Source organism: Somniosus microcephalus, chromosome 28, assembly GCF_052327205.1.
Source record: "Somniosus microcephalus isolate GS21.2 chromosome 28, FLI_Smic_1.0, whole genome shotgun sequence".
NCBI classification, from domain to species: Eukaryota; Metazoa; Chordata; class Chondrichthyes; order Squaliformes; family Somniosidae; genus Somniosus; species Somniosus microcephalus.
Window position 1 is genome coordinate 4970467 of NC_141014.1, and position 23400 is coordinate 4993866.

Genomic DNA, 23400 nt, shown 5'->3' on the forward strand with positions numbered 1-23400 from the left:
TGTGTGGGTGGGGGTCTCGGCCCTGTGTGTGTGTGTGGGTGGGGGTCTCGGCCCTGTGTGTGTGTGTGGGTAGGGGTCTCGGCCCTGTGTGTGTGTGTGGGTGGGGGGGTCTCGGCCCTGTGTGTGTGTGTGTGTGGGGGGGTCTCGGCCCTGTGTGTGTGTGTGGGTGGGGGGGTCTCGGCCCTCTGTGTGTGTGTGGGGGGGGGTCTCGGCCCTGTGTGTGTGTGTGGGTGGGGGGGTCTCGGCCCTGTGTGTGTGTGTGGGTGGGGGTCTCGGCCCTGTGTGTGTGTGTGGGGGGGGTCTCGGCCCTGTGTGTGGGTGGGGGTCTCGGCCCTGTGTGTGTGTGTGGGTGGGGGGGTCTCGGCCCTGTGTGTGTGTGTGTGGGGGGGGGGTCTCGGCCCTGTGTGTGTGTGTGTGTGTGGGGGGGGGGTCTCGGCCCTGTGTGTGTGTGTGGGGGGGGGTCTCGGCCCTGTGTGTGTGTGTGGGTGGGGGGGTCTCGGCCCTGTGTGTGTGTGTGGGGGGGGATCCCGGCCCTGTGTGTGTGGGGGGGGGGTCCCGGCCCTGTGTGTGTGGGGGGGGGGTCCCGGCCCTGTGTGTGTGTGGGGGGGTCTCGGCCCTGTGTGTGTGTGTGTGGGTGGGGGGGTCTCGGCCCTGTGTGTGTGTGTGGGGGGGGGTCTCGGCCCTGTGTGTGTGTGTGGGTGGGGGGGTCTCGGCCCTGGGTGTGTGGGGGGTCTTGGCCCTGTGTGTGGGGGTCCCGGCCCTGTCTTTCCTGCAGGTTACAGGGCGTGTCAAACGTTTGCATACTTCAGAAAAATGATCAATTCGTCGTTTTTTTTTCCAATAGATTTCCACAAAGATCCCAACAGTGAAATAAAGAAAAAGACCAAATTCAAACCGAGCAAGATGCTGAAGTTTCTTGGCAATAAGCCAGAGGGAAAGTCCAAAAATGCCAAGGAGAAGAATTTGTGATTGTTGGCAGTGCTGAGATGAATGGAAAGCTGCAGGTGCGGCACCAGCTGAGCGGGGTTGGTGCAGCTGCATGTGTTGGGACTGCTTCTACTCTACGTCTGCTGACTGCTTCATAGGAAGAGGATCCGCGTCTCATACTGATATTAGGCAGCTCCATCATGGCGCTGGTTGAGGTTACTTACTATATATCCTTATTTTATGTGCAATAGAAGCCACTACAGTCCTGTTTTATTTGTGTTTAGCGCGGTTAATGTTACCGGTGAACTCCCTCTTCTTTCTCGGGCTAAAGTCGGTTCTTGCCCTCTGTGCAGAGTTCCCCAGCTGCAGGGTTGAGTGTTCGTGTGTCGGACCAGCTCCGTGCTCGTTCACTGTGGGCTAGTCTCAGGACACGCCTGGCTGTCACCCAGTGCTCTGGAGTAGAGTTCCTTTTTCAGTGTGTGAAGATCTGCCCATTTCCTGCCGCACACGGTCCTGCTGCTGCTCTGCGCATTGACTCAAGACCTGGCAACACACAACTGATTCAAAATGCTGCGAGTTTTTATCTACGCGCAGCTGCAGTGTGCGCCGATTAATCTGTCACTTCAAGAGCTTCTAAATGTTTACCAATTGTAACTGAAATCTTTTCACAGAGGCTGTCCACATGGCCAAGAAGCAGTAACTTACCAGTGACTCATCAGGGACAATATAATAACGTAGTGTGCCAAACATCCCGACACTGGGCACAGTGCGCTGGGCACTGTGTCATGGATCCTACCCTGGATCCCGACACTATGTAACTGTGAAGGGGTACATTCCCAGAGGCGGAGCTAGAACCCCGGCCAGGGACTGAGCTAGAACCTCCCCCTTTTTGCTGTCCGGGACCACCGTGTCGCACGGAGTCCAGGGTCGCCGTGTCGCACGGAGTCCGGGGTCGCCGTGTCGCACGGAGTCCGGGGTCGCCGTGTCGCACGGAGTCCGGGGTCGCCGTGTCGCACGGAGTCCGGGGTCGCCGTGTCGCACGGACTCCGGGGTCGCCGTGCCGCACGGACTCCGGGGTCGCCGTGTCGCACGGACTCCGGGGTCGCCGTGTCGCACGGACTCCGGGGTCGCCGTGTCGCACGGACTCCGGGGTCGCCGTGTCGCACGGACTCTGCTGTTGGTCCCATATTGTCTCTGGTCTTTGTTCAGACATGGTGCTGAGCCTGTCCAGCGCTGGTTTTGAACGTGCTCGAGTCCTCAGTACATTGTTGATCGGAGCACTTCCCTTTTAATTGCAGGTCACTCAATGCTGGAGCTCTGTGTGATGTAGGAGACTTGTGTTCTTCACTAATTTTGCTTCTTACAAATAATCCGGAGGCATTGTTGGGAATGAAACAGGGTATACAGAGAGTGTTTGTGAAAGATCTTTGTATATAGAAGCTTTAGGGCTGTGCTCCTCAGTCCCATTCTTTGCCTGTCAGTTTCCCTCAAGCAAATTTCTATGCAGTGAAAAAGCTACAAGCCTCCAGTCTGTGAAACTTCACGACTGGAACCTGGCAGAATAAGCTCGATTCTACCGCAATCTTCTAAATATTCTCATTTCTGTGTTAGCCTTTCAGAAGCGAGGCATTCCACTCTGCACTGACGGATGGTGGAAGCAGTGATTAGCACCAGGATTCCTGCACTGCTGTGTAACACTAAGACAGACATCTGAAAACTGCAGCAGGAAATGTACGCACGCGCGTGCACACATAACCCAATTGTACGCGTGTGTGTGTATACATGTCACGAGTGCGTCCATACCTTGAACACACTCATGTATATATCTCGCGAGTCTGCACACATCACACAGGTGTACAACCAGAGACCCCGGCAGATGCCAGTGAGCTTTCAGTCGTTCTCTGTAATGAGGGTCACATATTCATGTTACAGTGAAGCTGTTCCTGATGTTAATATTGCACTTTAATTGGCCGGTAGTGTCCCAGCATGCACTGTGCTGTTGATCATTCGAACTGAAATCGGATGGTCTTCATCTGTACTCAATCTGCCGACATTCACAGTGCACCTTTGCCACAGTCAGCACGCGTTACAGTCTGCTGTAGAGCTGTGCGCTGGGCACTCACTCGGAGCTGGGAATGGGCTTTCCATTGGAGCTGCTCCCAATTCAGCATGCCGAAGGTGAGGGGAGCTGGCACTAACCTAACACAGCAATTGTCTTCACACTTCATCAGTTAGGGAGGAACTTTCAGTCCTGCCTTGTGAAAGGGTGTTTTGCACATGAACACGACATGCACATCGCACCAACAAGCAACGTAAGTAACGTCAGTTTGGATTCTTGCATCAACCAGACTTTTTCAGGGACTTTTAGATTTGTGTTTTGAAACGTAACTCTTAGCTTCTGTAGATTGAATGAAACACATGCTGTACGTTGGTCTGAATACTGGATTGAGCACTGGTATATGCACTCTTACCCTGATTAACACAATTTGTCTGGTGAGATTTTGTAGTTTCTTAGCAGTAATTATATTTCTACCTAACACAGGAACAGCTGCCAAAAAAAGCCTTAATTCAATTTGTTGTCAAAACTTTTGTTTAAAGCCTTTTTTGTACTTATTCTAGGGGAATATTGGTGCCATTTCTTCCTATTAGTCTTCGTTAGTTATAGTATTGCATTCATAAGTTGAATTGGACGGTTTTGCTGATGCAGATCTTTTCTTTAGCTGTTATTCTGCCTTACCTATTTGTATATAATATTTATTGAAACACACAAGCACTGTTCTAAAGCTATATTATTCTGCTAACAAAATGGGTAAAATTGGGACCAATAAAATGGAAAGTTGTCCAAGTGTGTGGCTGGTTTATGGACCAGGGTAGCGGTTGATTGGGATTGAGAATCCATCTGTATGTTACTTCATCAGTTTTACTCCACATATCCTGGGATCGGTCGGTGCTTGACAGGGAAACTTTCTCCTTTGAGGTATGTCACCTGACATCTGGTGGCTGTGTTATTAGAATGGCCCTGTGCTAGCATAAGAACATAACATAAGAAATAGGAGCAGGAGTAGGCCATTCGGCCCTTCGAGCCTGTTCCGCCATTCAATGAGATCTTGGCTGATCTTCTGCCTCAACTCCATTCACCGGCCCTATCGCCATATCCCTTGATGCCCTTACTAGTCAGAAATCTATGACTTCTGATTTGAATATACCCAATGACTGAGCCTCCACCACCCTCTGGGGTAGAGAATTCCAAAGATTCACCACCCTCTGTGTAAAGAAATTTCTTCTCATCTCAGTCCTGAATGGCCTACCCTTTATCCTGAGGCTGTGGCCCCTGGTTCTAGACTCCGCAGCCAAGGGAAACATTCTCCCAGCATCCACCCTATCAAGCCCTGTAATAATTTTGTATGCGTCAATGAGATCCCCTCTCATTCTTCTGAATTCAAGAGAATACAGGCCTAGTTTACTCAATCTCTTCTCATACGACAGTCCCGCCATCCCAGGAATCAATCTCGTAAACCTTCGTTGCACTCCCTCTATGGCAAGTATATCCTTCCTTGGGTAAGGAGACCAAAATTGTACACAATACTCCAGGTGTGGTCTCACCAAGGCCCTATATAATTGGAGTAAGACTTCTTTACTCCTGTACTCAAATCCTCTTGTAATGAAGGCCAGCATACCATTTGCCTTCCTAATGGCTTGCTGCACCTGCACATTCACTTTCAGTGGCTCATGTACAAGGACACCCAGGTCCCTTTGAGCATCTGCATTCCCCAGTCTTTCATCATTTAGGAAATACTCTGCTTTTTCTGTTTTTTCTACCAAAGTGGATAACTTCACATTTATCCACATTATATTCCATCTGCCATGTTTTCGCCCACTCACTGAGCCTGTCGAGATCCCCCTGAAGCCTCTTCACATCCTCTTCACAACTGACACTGCCACCTAGCTTTGTATCATCAGCAAATTTGGAAATGTTACATTTAGTCCCTTCATCCAAATCATTGATATAGATTGTGAATAGCTGGGGCCCAAGCACCGATCCTTGTGGTACCCCACTAGTCACAGCCTGCCATCCTGAAAAAGACCTGTTTATCCCTACTCTTTGTTTTCTGTTTTAACCAGTTCTCAATCCATGCTAGTATATTACCCCCAGTTCCATGTGCCCTAATTTTGTTCACCAACCTCTTGGGTGGGACCTTATCGAAGGCCTTCTGAAAATCCAAATACACCACATCTACCGGTTCCCCTTTGTCTACTCCACTAGTTACATCGTCAAAGAATGTGGTTCTTCTCAATCACTGACACTCGCATCATCTGCACCTTCAAAATGAAATCAAGTTTGTCAAGGATGATCGGGGTTTGTTTAGTAAACGTTTTTCCGTGTTTGCTGAGTTCAGACAGCCCTGATCGGGCTCAGGGTCAGTGTTATACAGGTGATCAGCTGGAGCCTGCCTGGGCCAGACTGACGAGCAGTGACTCCAGAAGAATGGATGAGCTCCCAGCTTGTTTACCACATCACACCATTTGCCCTGTCATGGTGACTAGTCTGCCAATGAATCCATTTTGGGGTTACGGTTAAGATACAACAACAACTTGTATTTATATAGCACCTTTAACATAGTAAAACATCCCAAGGCGCTTCACAGGAGTTTTATCAAACAAAATTTGACACCAAGCCACGAGATATCTGGGCTGATGACCAAAAGCTTGGTCAAAGAGGTAGGTTTTAGTGAGTGTCTTAAAGGTGGATAGAGGGGTGGAGAGAGCTTAGGGCCTAGGCAGCTGAAGGCATAGTCCCCAGTGCTGGAGCAATTAAAATCAGGGATGCTCAAGAGGCCAGAATTGGAGGAGCGCAGAGATCTCGGAGGGTTGTAGGGCTGGAGGAAATTAGAGATATGGAGGGGCGAAGATGGGGTGATTTGAAAACAAGGAAGAGAATTTTAAAATAGAGGCGTTGCTTAACCGGGAGCCAATGTAGGTCAGTGAGCACAGGGGTGATGGGTGAACAGGAGTTGCTGTGAACTAGGACACGGGCAGCAGAGTTTTGGATGACCTCAAGTTTACGGAGGGTAGAAGATGAGAGGCCAGCCAGGAGTGCGTTGGAATAGTCAAGTCTAGAGGTAACAAAGGCATGGATGAGGGTTCCAGCAGCAGAACCTGCTGAACTTTTATAAAGCGCTGGTTAGGCCACAACTGGAGTATTGCGTCCAGTTCTGGTCACCACACTTTAGGAAGGATGTGAAGGCCCTTGAGAGGGTGCAGAGGAGATTTACCAGAAAGGTTCCGGGGATGGGGGATCTTAGCTCCAAGGACAGGTTGGAGAAGCTGGATTTGTTTTCATTACAGCAAAGGAGGTTGAGGGGTGATTTGATAGAGGTGTACAAGATTATGACTGGTTTGGATAGGCTAGACGGGGAAAGGCTGTTCCCACTAGTTGATAATACAAGGACTAGGGGGCACAGATTTAAGGTTTTGGGCAAGAGATACAGGGGGGATGTGAGGAAAAACTTTTTTACATAGCGAGTGGTGAGGACCTGGAATTCGCTGCCGACGGAAGTGGTGGAAGTGGAGACACTCAGTGTTTTCAAGGGGAGACGGGATAGGCACTTGAGGGAAATAAACTTGCAGGGCTACGGGGACAGAGCAGGGGGAATGGGACTGACTGGATTGCTCTACAGAGAGCCGGCACGGACTCGATGGACCAAATGGCCTCCTTATGACTATGAGCTGAGGCAGGGGTGGAGTTGGGCGATGTTACAGAGGTGGAAATAGGCAGCCTTAGTGATGACATGGATATGTGGTTGGAAGCTCATCTTGGGGTCAAAAATTACACCAAGGTTGCGAACAGTCTCGGACATCGGCCAGGGAGAGGGATGGAGTCGGCGGCTAGAGAACGGAGTTTGTGGCAGGAACCAAAGACAATGGCTTCGGTCTTCCACTATTTAGTTTAGGAAATTTCTGCTCACCCAATACTGGATGACAGAAAAGTAGTCTGACAATTTAGAGACAGTGGAGGGGTCAAGAGATGTGGTGGTGAGGTAGAGCTGGGTGTTGTCAGCATAGATGTGGAAACCGACGCTATGTTTTCGGATGATGTTGCCGAGGGGCAGCATATAGATGAGAAATAGGAGGAGGGCTAAGGATAGATCCCTGGGGCACACCAGAGGTACAACAGTGCGGGAAGAAAAGCCATTGCAGGTAATTTTCTGGCTACGACTGGATAGATAAGAATGGAAGCAGGCGAGTGTCGTCCCACCCAGCTAGATGATGGTGGGGAGGCGTTGGAGGAGGATGGTGTGGTCAACCGTGTCAAAGGCTGCAGACAGGTTGAGGGGGGACAGTTTACTTTTGTCACAGTCACATAGGACGTCATTTGTGACTTTGTTCAGAGCCGTTTCAGTGATGTGACTGGGTGGAAGCCTGATTGGAGGGATTCAAACATGGAGTTCTGGAAAGATGGGCCTGGATTTGGGAGGCGACAACACGATCAAGGACTTTGGAAAGGAGAGGAAGGTTGGAGATGGGGCGGTAGTTTGCAAGGACGGATGGGGGGGTCAAGGTTTTTTTTGAGGAGGGGGTGGTGATTTGAATAAGAGGGGGACAGTACCTGAGGGGAGAGAACGGTTAACAATATCAGCTAACGGGAGCTAGGAAGGGAAGTTGGGCGTGCATTTACTGCCCATCGACCAGCTAACTCTGACACTCGGGTCTAAGTGCGGATTCCCTGTTCGCTCACATGGGCCCACTTGCTGTTGCGGGAAATGGACAACAGCTGGTGTTTGGAGAAGGGTCTGCGCCCAAACGTTAGCCTGTTCCTCTCCAGGTGCTGTCGAACCTTCTGTGCATTTCAGTTGTTTGCTGGTTTTTATTTCAGATTTGCAATTTTTCTTTTTACTCAGTAGCTGTTGCTTCTTGGAAAAGGAATGTCCCATGCAGGGCAGTCTCAATGTCTTAAAAGCTGAAACTATACCAATCCTTAACACGCAGTCTTGTGTTAAAGCAAAGCTGTAATAGTACAGGGAGGGGTGCAGATGATTTCTTCCAGAGCTCTGGATTCTCTGGACCAATAGCACATCCCAGCATCATCAGTCGGCCTTCCAATGTAGCAGGGTTTTAAACCAGATGATTCTGACCAACTTCATAGGTCTCCTCAGTGCAGCTTGAGCAAGCTCACTGCGGCAGTACTGGAAGCTCCCTGCTTCCAGCGGGCAACTCTGAGCAAGAGTCCAGGACAGATCACCGTCACATGGTGAGGAGATGGAGCCTAAACCCTGGCAACTCCCAGTGCACTGGCTCCACTGTGACTGCACCTGCTCCCCTCTTACCCTGCACTGGCTCCACTGTGACTGCACCTGCTCCCCTCACCCCCTGCACTGGATTCACTGTGACTGCACCTGCTCCCATCTTACCCTGCACTGGATCCACTGTGACTGCACCTGCTCTCCTCACCCCCTGCACTGGATCTACTCTGCACCTGCTCCCCTCACGCCCTGCACTGGATCCAGTGTGACTACACCTGCTCCCCTCACCCCCTGCACTGGATCTACTCTGCACCTGCTCCCCTCACCCCCTGCACTGGATCCAGTGTGCCCGGGCGCCCCCTGCCGGTCTATTTGCGGTTGGTGGAGTGACGCGGTGCATCCTGGGCGCTGTAGTCCGCTCGGTGCCTGCCGGGAGCGGAGAGGCGGGGTCTGCGTCACCATAGCAACCGGCCCAGCGCTGGCCTAGAGCCCGAGCCCGGCCCCGACACAAACACCGGCCCTGGGGGGAGAAGCGCATCACCGGCCGCGGGGCCTGCTGCATTCCCCACTGGGCCCGGCCCGCTCCACACCCGCCAGTCCAGGCCCAAAGGAGATTGTGGACAAGGCCCAGCCGCCGCGCCGGGACAAGCGGCCGATTCCCATCTGCTGGGAAATGTCCCGCGATCGGGGAAGAGGCCAAATGCAAAGAGCCGGCGGATTGTGGAACTGCGCCAGAGCTTCATACAGCAGCGAGACCCGGGACTTGCTGAGAGGTGAGAGGGACACTTCACCGAGAGCTCAGCACACACACACACACACCGGGGGAGGGCGACACAGCACCAGAGCAAAACACTGGCTGCTGCAAGTAACAAAACGCTGCAAACACTCAGCGGGCCAGGGCAGCATCCGTGGAGAGAGAGACAGAGTCAACGTTTCGGGTCCAAACCCTTCGTCAGGGCTGAAAAAGCACAGGAAATGAAACATTAAAAGGCTAGTTTGGGGGCTGGGAAATAGGGATGAGAGAACAAAAGAGAAGTGAAGAGACATTAAGAGGTATTCAAAACCAGAGGAGATGGTGATAGGACTAGTGGAGACAAAAGACAGCTCTAGATTAGGTGTGAAATGCGCTGGCAGAGAGACAGCTGTCTCTGCCAGCGCATTTCACACCTAATGTTCTCTCATCCCCTTTAAATCCCCCAACACATTTAAATAAAGGAAACTATGATGGTCTGAGGAGCGAGTTGGGTAGGATTGATTGGGGAATGGCACTCAAAGGGTTGACGGTGGATAGGCAATGGCAAACATTCAAAGACTGAATGGATGAACTACAGAATTTGTTCATCCCAGTTTGGCATAAAAATAAAACAAAAAAGGTGACCCAACCGTGGCTAACAAGGGAAATTAGGATAGCATAAGGTCCAAGGAGAGGGCATATAAATTGGCCAGAAAAAGCAATAATCCTGAGGATTGGGAGCAGTTTAGGATTCAACAAAGGAGGACAAAGGAATTAATTAAGAAAGGGAAAATAGAATATGAGAGTAAGCTTGCAGAGAACATAAAAACTGACTGTAAAAGCTTTTATAGATATGTGAAGAGAAAAAGATTGGTGAAGTCAAGCGTAGGTCCCTTGCAGTCAGAATCGGGGGAATTTATAATGGGGAACAAAGAAATGGCAGACCAACTAAATACATATTTTGGTTCTGTCTTCACAAAGGAGGACACAAATAACTTCCCAGAGATGCCGGGGAACATAGGGTCTGATGAAAGGGTGGAACTGAAAGAAATCAGTATTTGTAGGGAAATGGTGTTAGGAAAATTGATGGGACTGAAGGCCGATAAATCCCCAGGGCCTGATAATCTACATCCCAGGGTACTTAAGGAAGTGGCCCTAGAAATAGTAGATGCATTGCTGGTCATCTTCCAGAACTCAATAGACTCTGGAACGGTACCCATGGATTGGCGGGTAGCTAATGTTACCCCACTATTCAAAAAAGGTGGTAGAGAAAAGGCGGGGAATTATAGACCGGTAAGCTTGACATCGGTAGTGGGGAAAATGCTAGAGTCCATTATAAAAGATGTAATAGCAGAGCACTTGGAAAGCAGTGACTGGATCGGACAAAGTCAACATGGATTTACAAAAGGTAAATCATGCTTGACTAATCTACTGGAATTTTTTGAGGATGTAACTGGTAAAATAGATAAGGGAGAACCAGTGGATGTGGTGTATTTGGACTTTCAGAAGGCTTTCGATAAGCTCCCGCATAAGAGATTAGCGTGCAAAATTTAAGGCACATGGAATTGGGGGCGAGGTATTGACTTGGATAGAGAACTGGTTGGCGGACAGAAAGCAAAGAGTTGGAATAAACGGGTCGTTTTCCGAGTGGCAGGCAGTGACTAGTGGGGTACCGCAAGGATCGGTGGACCCCAGCTGTTCACTATATATATTAATGATCTGGATGAGGGAATTGGATGTAATATCTCCAAATTTGCAGACGACACAAAGCTGGGGGGGGAGGGTATGCTGTGAGGAGGATGTCGTAAAACTCCAGCACGATTTGGACAGGTTGGGTGATTGGGCAGAAACATGGCAAATGCACTATAATGTGGATAAATGTGAGGTTATCCACTTTGGTGGCAAACACAGGAAGGCAGATTATTATTTGAATGGTAATAGATTGGGAGAAGGGGAAGTGCAAAGTGACCTGGGTGTTCTTGTACACCAGTCGCTGAAGGTAAGCATGCAGGTGCAGCAGGCGGTTAAGAAGGCAAATAGTATGTTGGCCTTCGTAGCAAGAGGGTTCGAGTACAAGAACAAGGATGTCTTGCTGCAGTTGTACAGGGCCTTGGTGAAACCACACCTTGAGTATTGTGTGCAGTTTTGGTCGCCTTACCTGAGGAAGGACGTTCTTGCCATGGAAGGAGTGCAGCGAAGATTCACCAGGCTGATACCTGGGATGGCAGGAATGACGTATGAGGAGAGATTGTGTCGATTGGGCTTATACTCACTGGAGTTTAGAAGATTGAGAGGGGATCTCATCGAAACCTATAAAATTCTGTCAGGCCTGGACAGACTAGATACAGGAAGGATGTTTCTGATGGCCGGGGAGTCCAGAACCAGGGGTCATAGTCTAAGGATAAGGGGTAAGCCATTTAGGACTGCAATGAGGAGGAATTTCTTCACCCAGAGAGTGGTGAACCTGTGGAATTCTCTGCCACAGAGGGTGGTGGAGGCCAGTTCATTAAGTATATTCAAGAAAGAGTTGGATATATTTCTTAAGGCTAAAGGGATCAAGGGATATGGGGAGAAGGCAGGGACCGGGTACTGAATTTGGATGATCAGCCATGATCTCATTGAATGGCGGAGCAGGCGCGAAGGGCCGAATGGCCTACTCCTGCTCCTATCTTCTTTGTATCTATGAGACTGGGAAATGTTGGTGTTCACAAGGACCTGGGGGTCCTTGTACACCAATCACTGAAAGTTCACATGCAGATACAGCAAGCAATTAGGGCGGCCAATGGTCTGTTATACTCCAACCCCCTTGTAATAAAGGCAAAGAGTAAAGACGTCTTACTGTAATTATATCGGGCCCTGGTGAGGCCACACCTGGAGTATTGTGTACAGTTTTGGTCTCCTTACCTAAAGATGGATATACTTGCCATAGAGGGAGTGCAACGAAGGTTCACCAGACTGGTTCCTGGGATGGGGGGATTGTCCTATGAGGAGAGATCAAGTAGACTAGGCCTATATTCTCTGGAATTTAGAAGAATGAGAGGTGATCTCATTGAAAGGTATAAAATTCTTAGCAGGTTTGACAGGGTAGCTGCTGAGAGGTTGTTTCCCCTGGCTGGAGAGTCTAGGACCAGGGGTCACAGTCTCAGAATAAGGGGTCGGCCATTTAGGACTGAGATGAGGAGAAATTTCTTCACTCAGAGGGTGGAGAATCTTTGGAATTCTTTACCCCAGAGGGCAGTGGAGGCTCAGTCATTGGGTATATTCAAAACTGAGATCGATAGATTTTTGGATATTAAGGTAATCAAAGGATATGGGGATAGTGCAGGAAAATGGAGTTGAAGTAGAAGTTCAGCCATGATCTTATTGACTGGCGGAGCAGGCGTGAGGGGCCGTATGGCCGACTCCTGCTCCTATTTCTTAGGAGGAGGCCATTCAGTTCCTTGAGCCTGTTCCCCCATTCAATTAGATCATGGCTGATCTGTATCTTAACTCCATCCATCTGCCTTGGTTCCATAACCCTTAATAGCCTAACAAAAATCTATCAATCTCCATTTTCAATTGACCCCCAACCTCAACTGCTTTTTAAGGGGAGAAGATTCCTTTGTGTGAAGAAGTGTTTCCTGACATCACCCCTGAACGGCCGATCATCTTAAACACCTCGATTAGATCACACCTTAACCTTCTATAGTCCAGGGAATACAAGCCCAGTCTGTGTAACCTGTCCTCAGAATTTAACCCTTTTAGCTTCGGTGTCATTCTGGTGGATCTGCGCTGCAGCCTCTCCGAGGCCAATCTATCCTTCCCGAGGCGCGGGGCCCAGAACTGAGCACAGTGACTCCAGATGGGGGTCTGTACAGCTGTATCCCAGGCCCCTTGAAATAACTGGCAACATTCAATCAGCCTTTTTAATTACCGAGTGACTGCTGCCAACGAACGGGAAGCTGCGCAGAAGCGTTCTGCACATAACTCTGCGAAGCGCTGGGTTGGTTTAAGTATTATTGTATAATAATGTCGCGGGCGGGAGGGTTGTGGAGATCTATTTGTTTGGAGCTCAGTGTGAAGGGAAAGGAGAAGAAAAATAATAAAACTGGCCGTTTGTTGAGTTTTGCTGGCGCAGGAGCCCCTCTCGGTCATTGACTCTCACTCCCAGAGAAGATGAAGAGCTCGATAGCAAAATACTGCAGATGCTGGAAATCCGAAATAACAACAAAAAATGCTGGAAAAACTCAGCAGGCCAGACAACATCCGTGGAGAGAAATTAGAGTCAACGTTTCAGGTCGACTCTAATTTCTCTCCATGGATGTTGCCTGGCAAGATGAAGAGCTCTCTCGCTCGCTCTCTCTCTCTCTCTCTCGCTCTTTCTCTCCTTGCATCTCAAGCACAATCTAGTGTCGATAAAAGCTAGCTTGATGTATTCAGTCAATTATTGGAAGTGTTTTCTTTGCTGAAAAGAAAATATCGCCAGCTCAAACAACCAAAACAACACAGGAACTGCGCATGCTCAACGACTTCCTTCCATTGGCAGCAGTCACGTCCTTTTAATTATTTTTGTACCTGTCCACGGGCTTTTAGTGATTTCTGTACTTGGACCCCTCCATCTCTCGGCTCCTCCACAGTTCCTGCTTCTCGCCATTTAGAAAATACTCTGATCGATCTTTCTTGGGTCCCGAGTGGATGACCTCACACTTCCCCACACTGAACTCCATCTGCCACAGTTTTGCCCACTCACCCAATCTATCAATGTCCCTTTGCAACTTTCTGTTCCCATCTACACTATTTACTGTGTCACCCAACCTGATGTAGTCAACACACTTGGATACACGGCTCTCTGTATTTATCAATGACTTGGATGAAGGAACAGTGAAAAGCTGAGGCCCCAGTGCAGATCCCTGGGGACACCACTAGTCACATCCTGCCAATTGGAGAAAGATAGAGACAAAGGGAAAGACCGGGGGAGAGAGAGAAAGGGAAAGACCGGGGGATAGAGAGAGAGAGAAAGACCGGGGGATAGAGAGAGCAAGAAAGACCGGGGATAGAGAGAGAGAGAAACACCGGGGGATAGAGAGAGAGAGAAAGACCGGGGGATAGAGAGAAAGAGAAAGACCGGGGGATAGAGAGAGAGAGAAAGACCGGGGATAGAGAGAGAGAGAAAGACCGGGGGATAGAGAGAAAGAGAAAGACCGGGGGATAGAGAGAAAGAGAAAGACCGGGGGATAGAGAGAAAGAGAAAGACCGGGGGATAGAGAGAGAGAGAAAGACCGGGGGATAGAGAGAGAGAGAAAGACCGGGGGGGAGAAAGAGAAAGACCGGGGGATAGAGAGAGAGAGAAACACCGGGGGGGAGAGAGAGAAAGAGAAAGACCGGGGGATAGAGAGAGAGAGAAACACCAGGGGAGAGAGAGAAAGAAAGACCAGGGGATAGAGAGAGACAGGGAGGGAGGTCGCAGGAAAGATGAGCTGCTGAGTTTTAATGTTTTTTAGTGTTTAAAGGGGGGAAAAAAGTTACATTTCAAGTTTTAAGAGGTATAAATTCTAGCTAAGTTAGTTCAGTTTAGTTTAGTTTAATCTAGTTTAAGTTTAAGGTTAGTTTAACTTAGTTTAAGCACAGAAAGAAAAGAAGAAAAAGCCTAAAAAAAAAAAAAAGCGCCAAAGACGGGACCTGAAAAAAAAACAGAGGAAAGTAGAAAACAGAAAGAAAAGCCAAAGCAAAAAGACAGAAGAAGGAGAGGAATATACAGACCAGGGAAGAATCCGAACGGAGGCCGCACGGGGCCAAAACAACAACCGGAGCGCGAGGTCTGAACGGAGGCCGCACAGGGCCAAAACAACAACCGGAGCGCGAGGTCTGAACGGAGGCCGCACGGGGCCAAAACAACAACCGGAGCACGACTCCTCAACGGAGGCCGCACGGGGCCAGAGCGGAGGTCGGAGCGCAAGTCCTGAACGGCGGCCGGAACACAGGACCGTAAACCAGGGAAAGGCCAGAGGAGCAGGGCCGAGACAGAGGCCTGGGGTCCTCTGAGGGAGAGGGGAGCAGCCCGAAGGCACCGTGAGGCAGCGGCTCCCAGACGCAGACAGTGAGTACGGGTCCTGGGGAGGGAGCCTGAAGCCAGGGAAAGGCCCGAGGAGCCGGGCCAAGACAGAGGCTCAGAGACCTCTGAGGGGGAGGGGAGCAGCCGGGAAACAGCAGCTCCCAGACGCAGACCAGGACAGTGAGTACGGGGCCTGGGGAGGGCCTGGAGAGCGAGCGAGTCCGGGGCCTGGGAAAGTTCGCGAGCCGGGAGAGGGAAACACCAAACCCGGGGCCCCAGAAAAGCATATTCTAAGGTCAACAATAATTTCTACCTCTACAGTACTAAAAATGAGCGAATCAGAGGAGCCACAGCAGCTCCCAAGGCACACTGAGAGCAACCTCTTCCAGATTCCCCCAACACCAAAAAAAATGCTAAAAAATCGCTCAAGCAGAAGCAGCTGAGAGAAAAACCAGAAACTCTGTTTGCTGACTGGTACAGCACTGGGAAAAAGTGTAATCTCATTTTTTACTCAGATCAGTCAGCGGCTTGGATCACAGCAATAAAATCACACTATACCAGGGTTAAGCAGGAAAGAACCGCTAATGGGTCCAAACTGAAAATTAAGAAACCAGGGGACCCGGACAGTGCAACCACGACTGTCAACATGTACGATAACGGAACAATATTGGTGCAAGGCAAGCTCGACGACTTTGAAACGGCCTTCAAGACACGGAAAGAAATAACTGAGAGGGGAAGGAACAGCCCCAGAGTGGCTAACAGGGGAAAAGCGACGCACACTCCCCCCACCATTGACAACTCACCAGGAGTAAATCAGCCTGGTCAGGAGGTGAACGAGCCACACAGTTCTAACCAGACACTCACCTCGGGGGCCCCACAGCCACATGGTACAGCTGACCAACCCCAGTGTAATTACCAGGGAGGAAGCCACACATACTCCCCCTACCACTTCCAGCTCACCAAGAGAAGAGCAGCCTAGCCAGGAAGTGAGTGAGCCCTCCAGCGCCGACCGGACACACACCCCGGGATCACACAGCCAGATACAACTAAAGGATAAATTTAACCAGTTGGAGACAGAGCTGGTTAAACTTAGAGAGGAGGTCCTTAAACTGAAACATGAACAAAAGCAAGAGAGGGAGAGATACAGGAGAGAGCTGAATCGACTTGGGAATCAGGTGAAAGAGCTGCAGAAAAACAAAGAGAGCCATAGAGGAGAGATAGCACCATTAGACCAGCAGCCAGAGGCTAGAGATAAGACAATACAGAGCCCGACTGAACAGCTGCACTCCCACACTGAACAACAGCAGCAGACACACAATACAAGGGGTGCCACACAGACCGACCAGCATACTGAAGCTCAGTCTTCCCCCACCACTGTGGAACCACAAGCGAGCTGCTCACAAGAGGAGCACACACACCAGACACGACCACCCCAGTCCAACACACACCCTATGAGTCCAGGCGAAAGCCACCAGACAGTAAACACCAACAAGGCTGACATCGTAATACTCATAGACTCAAATGGGAAATTTCTATGGGAGAAAAAGCTCTTCCCTAGACATATAGTAAAAAAGATCCGGTGCCCAACAACAGACAGAGCCCTGGAATGGCTGACCAAAACCCGATTAGGCTCCCCCCAACACATAATAATACACACTGGCACAAATGACCTAAAGGCCCAGCAGAAAGGGGTAGCAACATCGCTCAGAGCAGTGATTGAGAAGGCAAGCAATACATTCCCAAACACTAGAATCACTGTTTCCACAATATTGCCGAGAACAGACTTTAACAACAAAACAATTCGTGAGATAAATGCCAGCATAGCAAGAGACTGTGAATTAAAACACAACGTGCACCTGGCCCAACACCCCACCCTCGATGTGGAATGTCTTCATGACCGCGTCCATATCCACAGGAAATGAATATCGATCTTTGCTAAAGCCCTGAAGGACGTCGCTTTGAACCGGGTCCATACCCAGACTCCAAGAGGACCCCCCCTCCGACCACCAGAGATCAGCGGGGTACATACCAGGACTACTACAGAGACCACCACCACACCAACCGGGACCAGAGAGGATCCCCATGCACAACAACAATATCAGACCTGCACCACTCCTGTCCTACAGGGGAACAGGACTGCCCCCAGCCAGACAGAAGGAGAGATGCACAGGGCGTACGCAATACCTCAGGCAGAGACAATCCATTAAGAGACACTAGGCAGACGTGCAGCAGCATCTACTTCCGCCTTATGGATCAGAAAATGAAAAAAAAAAAATTAAGGACTAATTACTAGAAAGAGTTGTAACCAAATAGTATTAGCATTTATAGACAATTGAGATGATCTTTTTTCCCCCCATTTAGACACGACAAACACATATCATTCTTTAACCTATCATAGTAAAAGATCAAACTTAACATGAAATCCTTATATATTTCGACCTGGAATATCCAAGGCCTACGCTCTTCGGTGCTCGACGTGAAGAGTAGGACCCCAGAGTTCATAGATGAAACTAAAGATCTGGATATTATCATTTTACAGGAAACTTGGTGTAGAGGAGAAGGACACACTGGCCGTCCCCAAGGGTACACAGAGCTGGTGGTCCCCTCCAATAAGTTGCCAGGAGTAACCCAAGGCAGAGACTCTGGAGGCATACTGATTTGGTTTAAAACAGAGCTTAAGAATTGCATCAAATTCATAAAAAAGGGCGAAAACCACATGTGGCTCAAAATTGAGGGGGGGATTATCTCTAACACTCAAGATGTTTTCATTTGCGCACTCTATATCCCCCCAATGGAATCCCCGTACTTTAAAGAGGACACCTTCTCCAACATTGATAGGGAGATTACCCAATTCCAGGCCATGGGGAACGTGTTGATCTGTGGTGACCTCAATTCAAGAACTGGCGAAGAACCAGACTTCACCAATAATCAGGGAAACAATTACATATTCGGGAATAACCACTTCGATATCCCTTCCCATCCATACAGGCATAACTGTGACAAACAGACAAATACTAACGGAAAACAGCTCCTGCAGCTCTGTCGAAGCCTGGGTCTGTACATTGTCAATGGTAGGTTCATGGGAGACCTCCTAGGAAGATCGACCTATTGCTCACCTCTTGGCTGTAGCACCGTAGACGATATGATTACGGATTTGGACCCATCCTCTTTCAGAGCATTCACAGTCAAACCACAAGCAACACTGTCAGACCACAGTCAAATTACTATGTATCTTAAAAAGACAGAAACAACCAACACAGAAACACAACCCAGTAAGCTGTACAACACCAAAAAATCGTATAGATGGGCCAAAAACAGCACGGAAAAATACCAGAAAGCAATTAGCAATCAATCAACTCAAGCTCTCTTGGACACCTTTCTGGATAACATATACACTCACAATAAAGAAGGCGTAAACTGGGCAGTGAATAACCTAAATAATATTTTTGATCATTTGGCAACAAGGTCAAACTTGAAAGCTCGCAAGAACAAACCCAAAACAAAAAACTATGAAAAATGGTTTGACCCAGATTGCCATAACATGAGGAAAAAACTTAGAAAAATATCAAACCAAAATCACAGACAGCCAGAAAACGAGGAATTACGCCTTACTTATTGTCAGACACTACAGAAACACACTCAGAACCAAAAAAGAGCAATATATTAAGAATACACTCAGCTCCATTGATTCCAATTGTTTCTGGGACAACTGGAATACATTACACAAAAAACAACACGACGAATTGGCCATTCAAAATGGAGACACATGGGAAAACCACTTTGAAAAATTATACCAGAAAAACACACTAAGGCCAGAGCAACACCAAATATGCAAAAAACTGGAAAAGCTCGAAATGGCCATAAAAGATATCCAAAACCCGCTAGACTCCATAATAACAGAAAAAGAACTATTTGAAAAACTCGAGGACCTGCGACCAGGAAAAGCTTGCGGTGCAGACGGCATACTAAGCGAGATGATTAAACACACAGGCGATAAAATGAAACTGGCTATCCTAAAACTCTTCAACTTGGTTCTGAGTGTCGGTTACTTCCCTGATATCTGGAACAAAGGACTCATAACGCCCATATACAAAAGTGGGGACAAAGTCGACCCAAATAACTATCGAGGCATCTGTGTAAACAGTAACCTGGGGAAGGTATTCTGTAGTATCATAAACAAAAGACTTATAAACTTCCTTGAGGAGCACAATGTCTTGAGTAAAAGCCAAATTGGATTCCTACCAAATTATAGAACATCAGATCATATCTTCACCCTACAGGCCCTAATTGACAAACATGTTCATCAAAACAAAAGCAAAATCTACGCATGCTTTATAGATTTCCAGAAGGCTTTCGATTCCATTTGGCATAACGGTCTATTCCTGAAACTTATCGAAAGGGGGGTAGGGGGAAAAACATATGATGTAATTAAATCAATGTATACAAACAACAAATGTGCAGTTAAAATTGGAGACAAACAAACAAAATACTTCCCACAGGGGCGGTGGGTGACGCAGGGCTCGCCCATCTCACCGACACTCTTTAATATTTACATAAATGAATTGGCAAAACTACTTGAACAATCTACAGCACCCGGCCTCACCCTATATGAATCCAAGGTTAAATTCCTCCTCTATGCAGATGACCTGGTTCTGCTGCCACCAACTAAGGAGGGTCTACAGCAGAACCTGGATCTGCTGGAGTCGTTCTGCCAGACCTGGGCCCTGACAATAAATCCCCAAAAAAACAAAGTCCTTGTGTTCCAGCAAAGATCCAGACATCAGGGACCCAAAATAAATTTCACACTAGGAACAACCAAAATTGAACAAACCACTAACTACACATACTTGGGCTTAAAAATCAGTTCTACGGGAAATTTTCATCTGGCTGTGAATGAACTGAAAGAAAAAGCAAGAAGGGCTTTCTATGCCATTAAAAAATCAATCCAAATAGAAATCCCAATTAGCATTTGGCTCAAAATTTTTTAATCAGTAATTGAACCAATTGCACTCTATGGCAGTGAGGTGTGGTGACCGCTAACACTACAAGAATTTGCAAAATGGGACAAACACCCAATTGAGATCTTACATGCAGAATTCTGTAAAAGTATCCTCCGGACTCAAAGGAAAGCCGTAAACAATGCATGCAGGGCAGAACTAGGTCAATATCCATTAATAATCACTATCCAAAAAAGAGCCACCAAATTTTGGAAACACTTAAAAATGAGCAACCCCCACTGCTATCATTATGAAGCCCTGAAATGCCAAGAGAGGACCATAAAGAAGAATACCCTCAGTCAACTAGTCCTGGGACTCAGTGAAGTAACTACTAACACTACTAACAATAACCAGCCCCAGGACAGTGACAGCGTAACACAAAGAATTCGACCCAACACAATCGTCGCTAAGCAAAAGGAAAAATATCTGTCATATTGGGCAGAAACAACAAAAACCCAAAACAAACTCAATTGCTACTTGGCCCTAAACAGACAATACAGCATGGCTGATTACCTGACCATGGTAAAGGATAGCAAACTGAGAAAAACATTGACAATGTACAGACTTAGTGAACATAGCCTGGCGATCGAAAAAGCTAGACACAGGCAGACCCGGCTACCAAGAGAGGACAGGATATGCTCTCACTGCAGTCAGGGAGTGGTGGAGACAGAGATGCACTTCCTTACAGCTTGTAGAAAATATCAGGGCATAAGGGAGAATTTCTACCCAAAATTCACAAAAATATGCCCGGAATTCAGAAATTTGAATGACGACCAAAAACTCCCATACCTAGTAGGGGAAGAGAGAAATTGTGTAACCTTAGCGGCACACTATGTTACAGCTTGCCATAAACAGAGGGACAACCACTAAATATAAGAAAAGAGTATATACAAATTATATGAATGTATATTTATACACTCAGGGATATATCTGTTTATACACTGTATGGATAGATCTGTATTTTTTGTGTTCAACCATGAATGTTTTTCGATGCTTTGGCAACATAAGATGTACCTTGTCATGCCAATAAAGCGATTTGAATTGAATAGAGAGAGAGAGAAAGACCGGGGGATAGAGAGAAAGAGAAACACCGGGGGATAGAGAGAAAGACATTGACTGGGACAGAGAGAAAATTTCTATTTAAATGCAATAAATAATCCACGGACATAATGTGCTTCATCTTTGTCACAAACACAAGAGTGATACACACAAAGAGAGAGACAGAATCACAGACACACCGAGACAGTCACCCCCACAGAGACAGACACACCCACAGAGACAGGCACACCGAGACAGACACACCCACAGAGACAGGCACACCGAGACAGACACACCCACAGAGACAGACACACCGAGACAGGCACACCCACAGAGAGAGACACACCGAGACAGACATAGAGAGACAATAGAGACAGAGTTACACAGACAGATGTAGAGTGAGACACAGACAGCCACACAGAGAGAGAATAGCATATATATATATAGACAGGCATAATGAGAAGAGACAAAGAGCATCCCACAGACACATTCTGTACCTCAGCTGTTTTCCCTCCCATTGCTGTTCCAGGATATCTGCTCTTACTGACTGACCTCACCTGTCTTTTTGCAGTGATGATGCAGGAATCCAAACTGAATCAATTCCAACAGAGGCAGCTTAACAAAAGTCTTCAGGGTGAGTATATTTAAACAGTGCTTCTCACTCTGTATATTACAGCAAACAAAACCCCGTGCTGTACCCGCCCTGGGAGTGTTTGATAGGACAGTGTAGAGGGAGCTTTACTCTGTGTCTAACCCGTGCTGTACCTGCCCTGGGAGTGTTTGATGGGACAGTGTAGAGGGAGCTTTACTCTGTATCTAACCCTGTGCTGTACCTGTCCTGGGAGTGTTTGATGGGGACAGTGTAGAGGGAGCTTTACTCTGTATCTAACCCCATGCTGTACCTGCCCTGGGAGTGTTTGATGAGACAGTGTAGAGCGAGCTTTACTCTGTATCTAACCCGTGCTGTACCTGCCCTGGGAGTGTTTGATGAGACAGTGTAGAGCGAGCTTTACTCTGTATCTGTCCCGTGCTGTACCTGTCCTGGGAGTGTTTGATGGGACAGTGTAGAGGGAGCTTTACTCTGTATCTAACCCTGTGCTGTACCTGCCCTGGGAGTGTTTGATGGGACAGTGTAGAGGGAGCTTTACTCTGTATCTGTCCCGTGCTGTACCTGTCCTGGGAGTGTTTGATGGGACAGTGTAGAGGGAGCTTTACTCTGTATCTGTCCCGTGCTGTACCTGCTCTGGGAGTGTTTGATGGGACAGTGTAGAGGGAGATTTACTCTGTATCGAACCCGTGCTGTCCCTGCCCTGGGAGTGTTTAATGGAACAGCACAGAAGCAGGCCATTCGGCCCATCCTGCCTGTGCCAGCTCTTCGGTAGAGCTATCCAATTAGTCCCACTCCTCTGCTCCCAGAAGAGGTGAGATGAGGAGAATTTGTTTTATGCAGCGAGTTGTTGTGATCTGGCGGTGGGGGCAGATTCAATAATAACTTTCAAAAGGGAATTTGATAAATACTTGAAGGGAAGAAAATTGCAGGGCTGTGGGGAAAGAGCCGGGGAGTGGGACTAATTGGAGAGCTCTACCAAAGAGCTGGCACAGGCACAATGGGCCGAATGGCCTCCTTCGGTGCTCTATGATTCTATAAAACTGCTGTCTCCGATTTGCTGGAAGTTGGGCACTGGGCCGTGTTTGTTGTCTTAATATTTATTTTCTTGTAGGGGGAGTTGCTTTTCCTGCGAGCTGCAATCCCATCTCCAGCCGGGTTTCAGCACTCCCTCCACTGCCACCAACCCCGTCTCTCCGAGTCCGCCCCTCCTCCAAACCACACCTGAGATCCGCAGATAGCTGCCGTGCCGGAGACGCATACCAACGGGAAAGGTTTCGACCGCGACCAACAAGTAGGTGTTCAAATATATCCGATGCAGTAACATTAGCAGCACCCCTCCAACCTGCCACACCCCAAACAATCAGCCCTGTCGTTGGACTGATTTATTGCACTAATCCCACAAAGGGAGCCCTCAGCAAGTATCAGGTGGTCTGAGCCTCTCTGAAATAACGCTGAATAAATCCATGTTAGAGAACCCCTCCTTCATTGGAAGGTCAGGCAATGCCTTCACTGTAAAATTAGGGAGCCCTTTCACCATAACCCTAACTAACACTCCTTCCCCCTTGGGATTCTTCTCAAAACATCCTATTTTAATGCAAGCTTCCCAGAACTAAAAACAGTGATTCTACTATACAAATGTACAGGAGTGCTGCATTTTTCCCACAAATCACTCAAAATGTTTTCATTCGCCATTTTTTTCTTCAGTAACTGAAATTTCTAATGTCCAAAATAAAGTTTTAAACAGAAAAAAAAACTTTAAACAATTACCTATTTCAAAATAACTAGATTAAATTTATCCACTGAATTGTCTTTTATATTGTTTC

The 23400-nt window shown here is 48.0% G+C and overlaps 1 protein-coding gene across 4 annotated transcripts in view; it reads left to right on the forward strand.

Moving 5' to 3' along the window:
- The window catches only part of micall1a (MICAL-like 1a), a 133664-nt gene extending 110638 nt beyond the window's left edge, over positions 1 to 23026 (forward strand). For 3 of the 4 annotated variants that reach the window (XM_085969421.1, XM_085969422.1, XM_085969425.1), the window contains 2 exons: positions 21539 to 21601; positions 22689 to 23026. In XM_085969421.1, the coding sequence (XP_085825547.1) occupies positions 21539 to 21601; positions 22689 to 23011 (386 nt within the window). In that variant the 3' untranslated portion in view covers positions 23012 to 23026. Of the gene's footprint in view, positions 1 to 844; positions 1143 to 21538; positions 21602 to 22688 lie in introns of those variants that run through there. The other variant, XM_085969423.1, reaches the window with a different exon arrangement.
- The last annotated feature ends 374 nt before the right edge of the window (positions 23027 to 23400 follow it).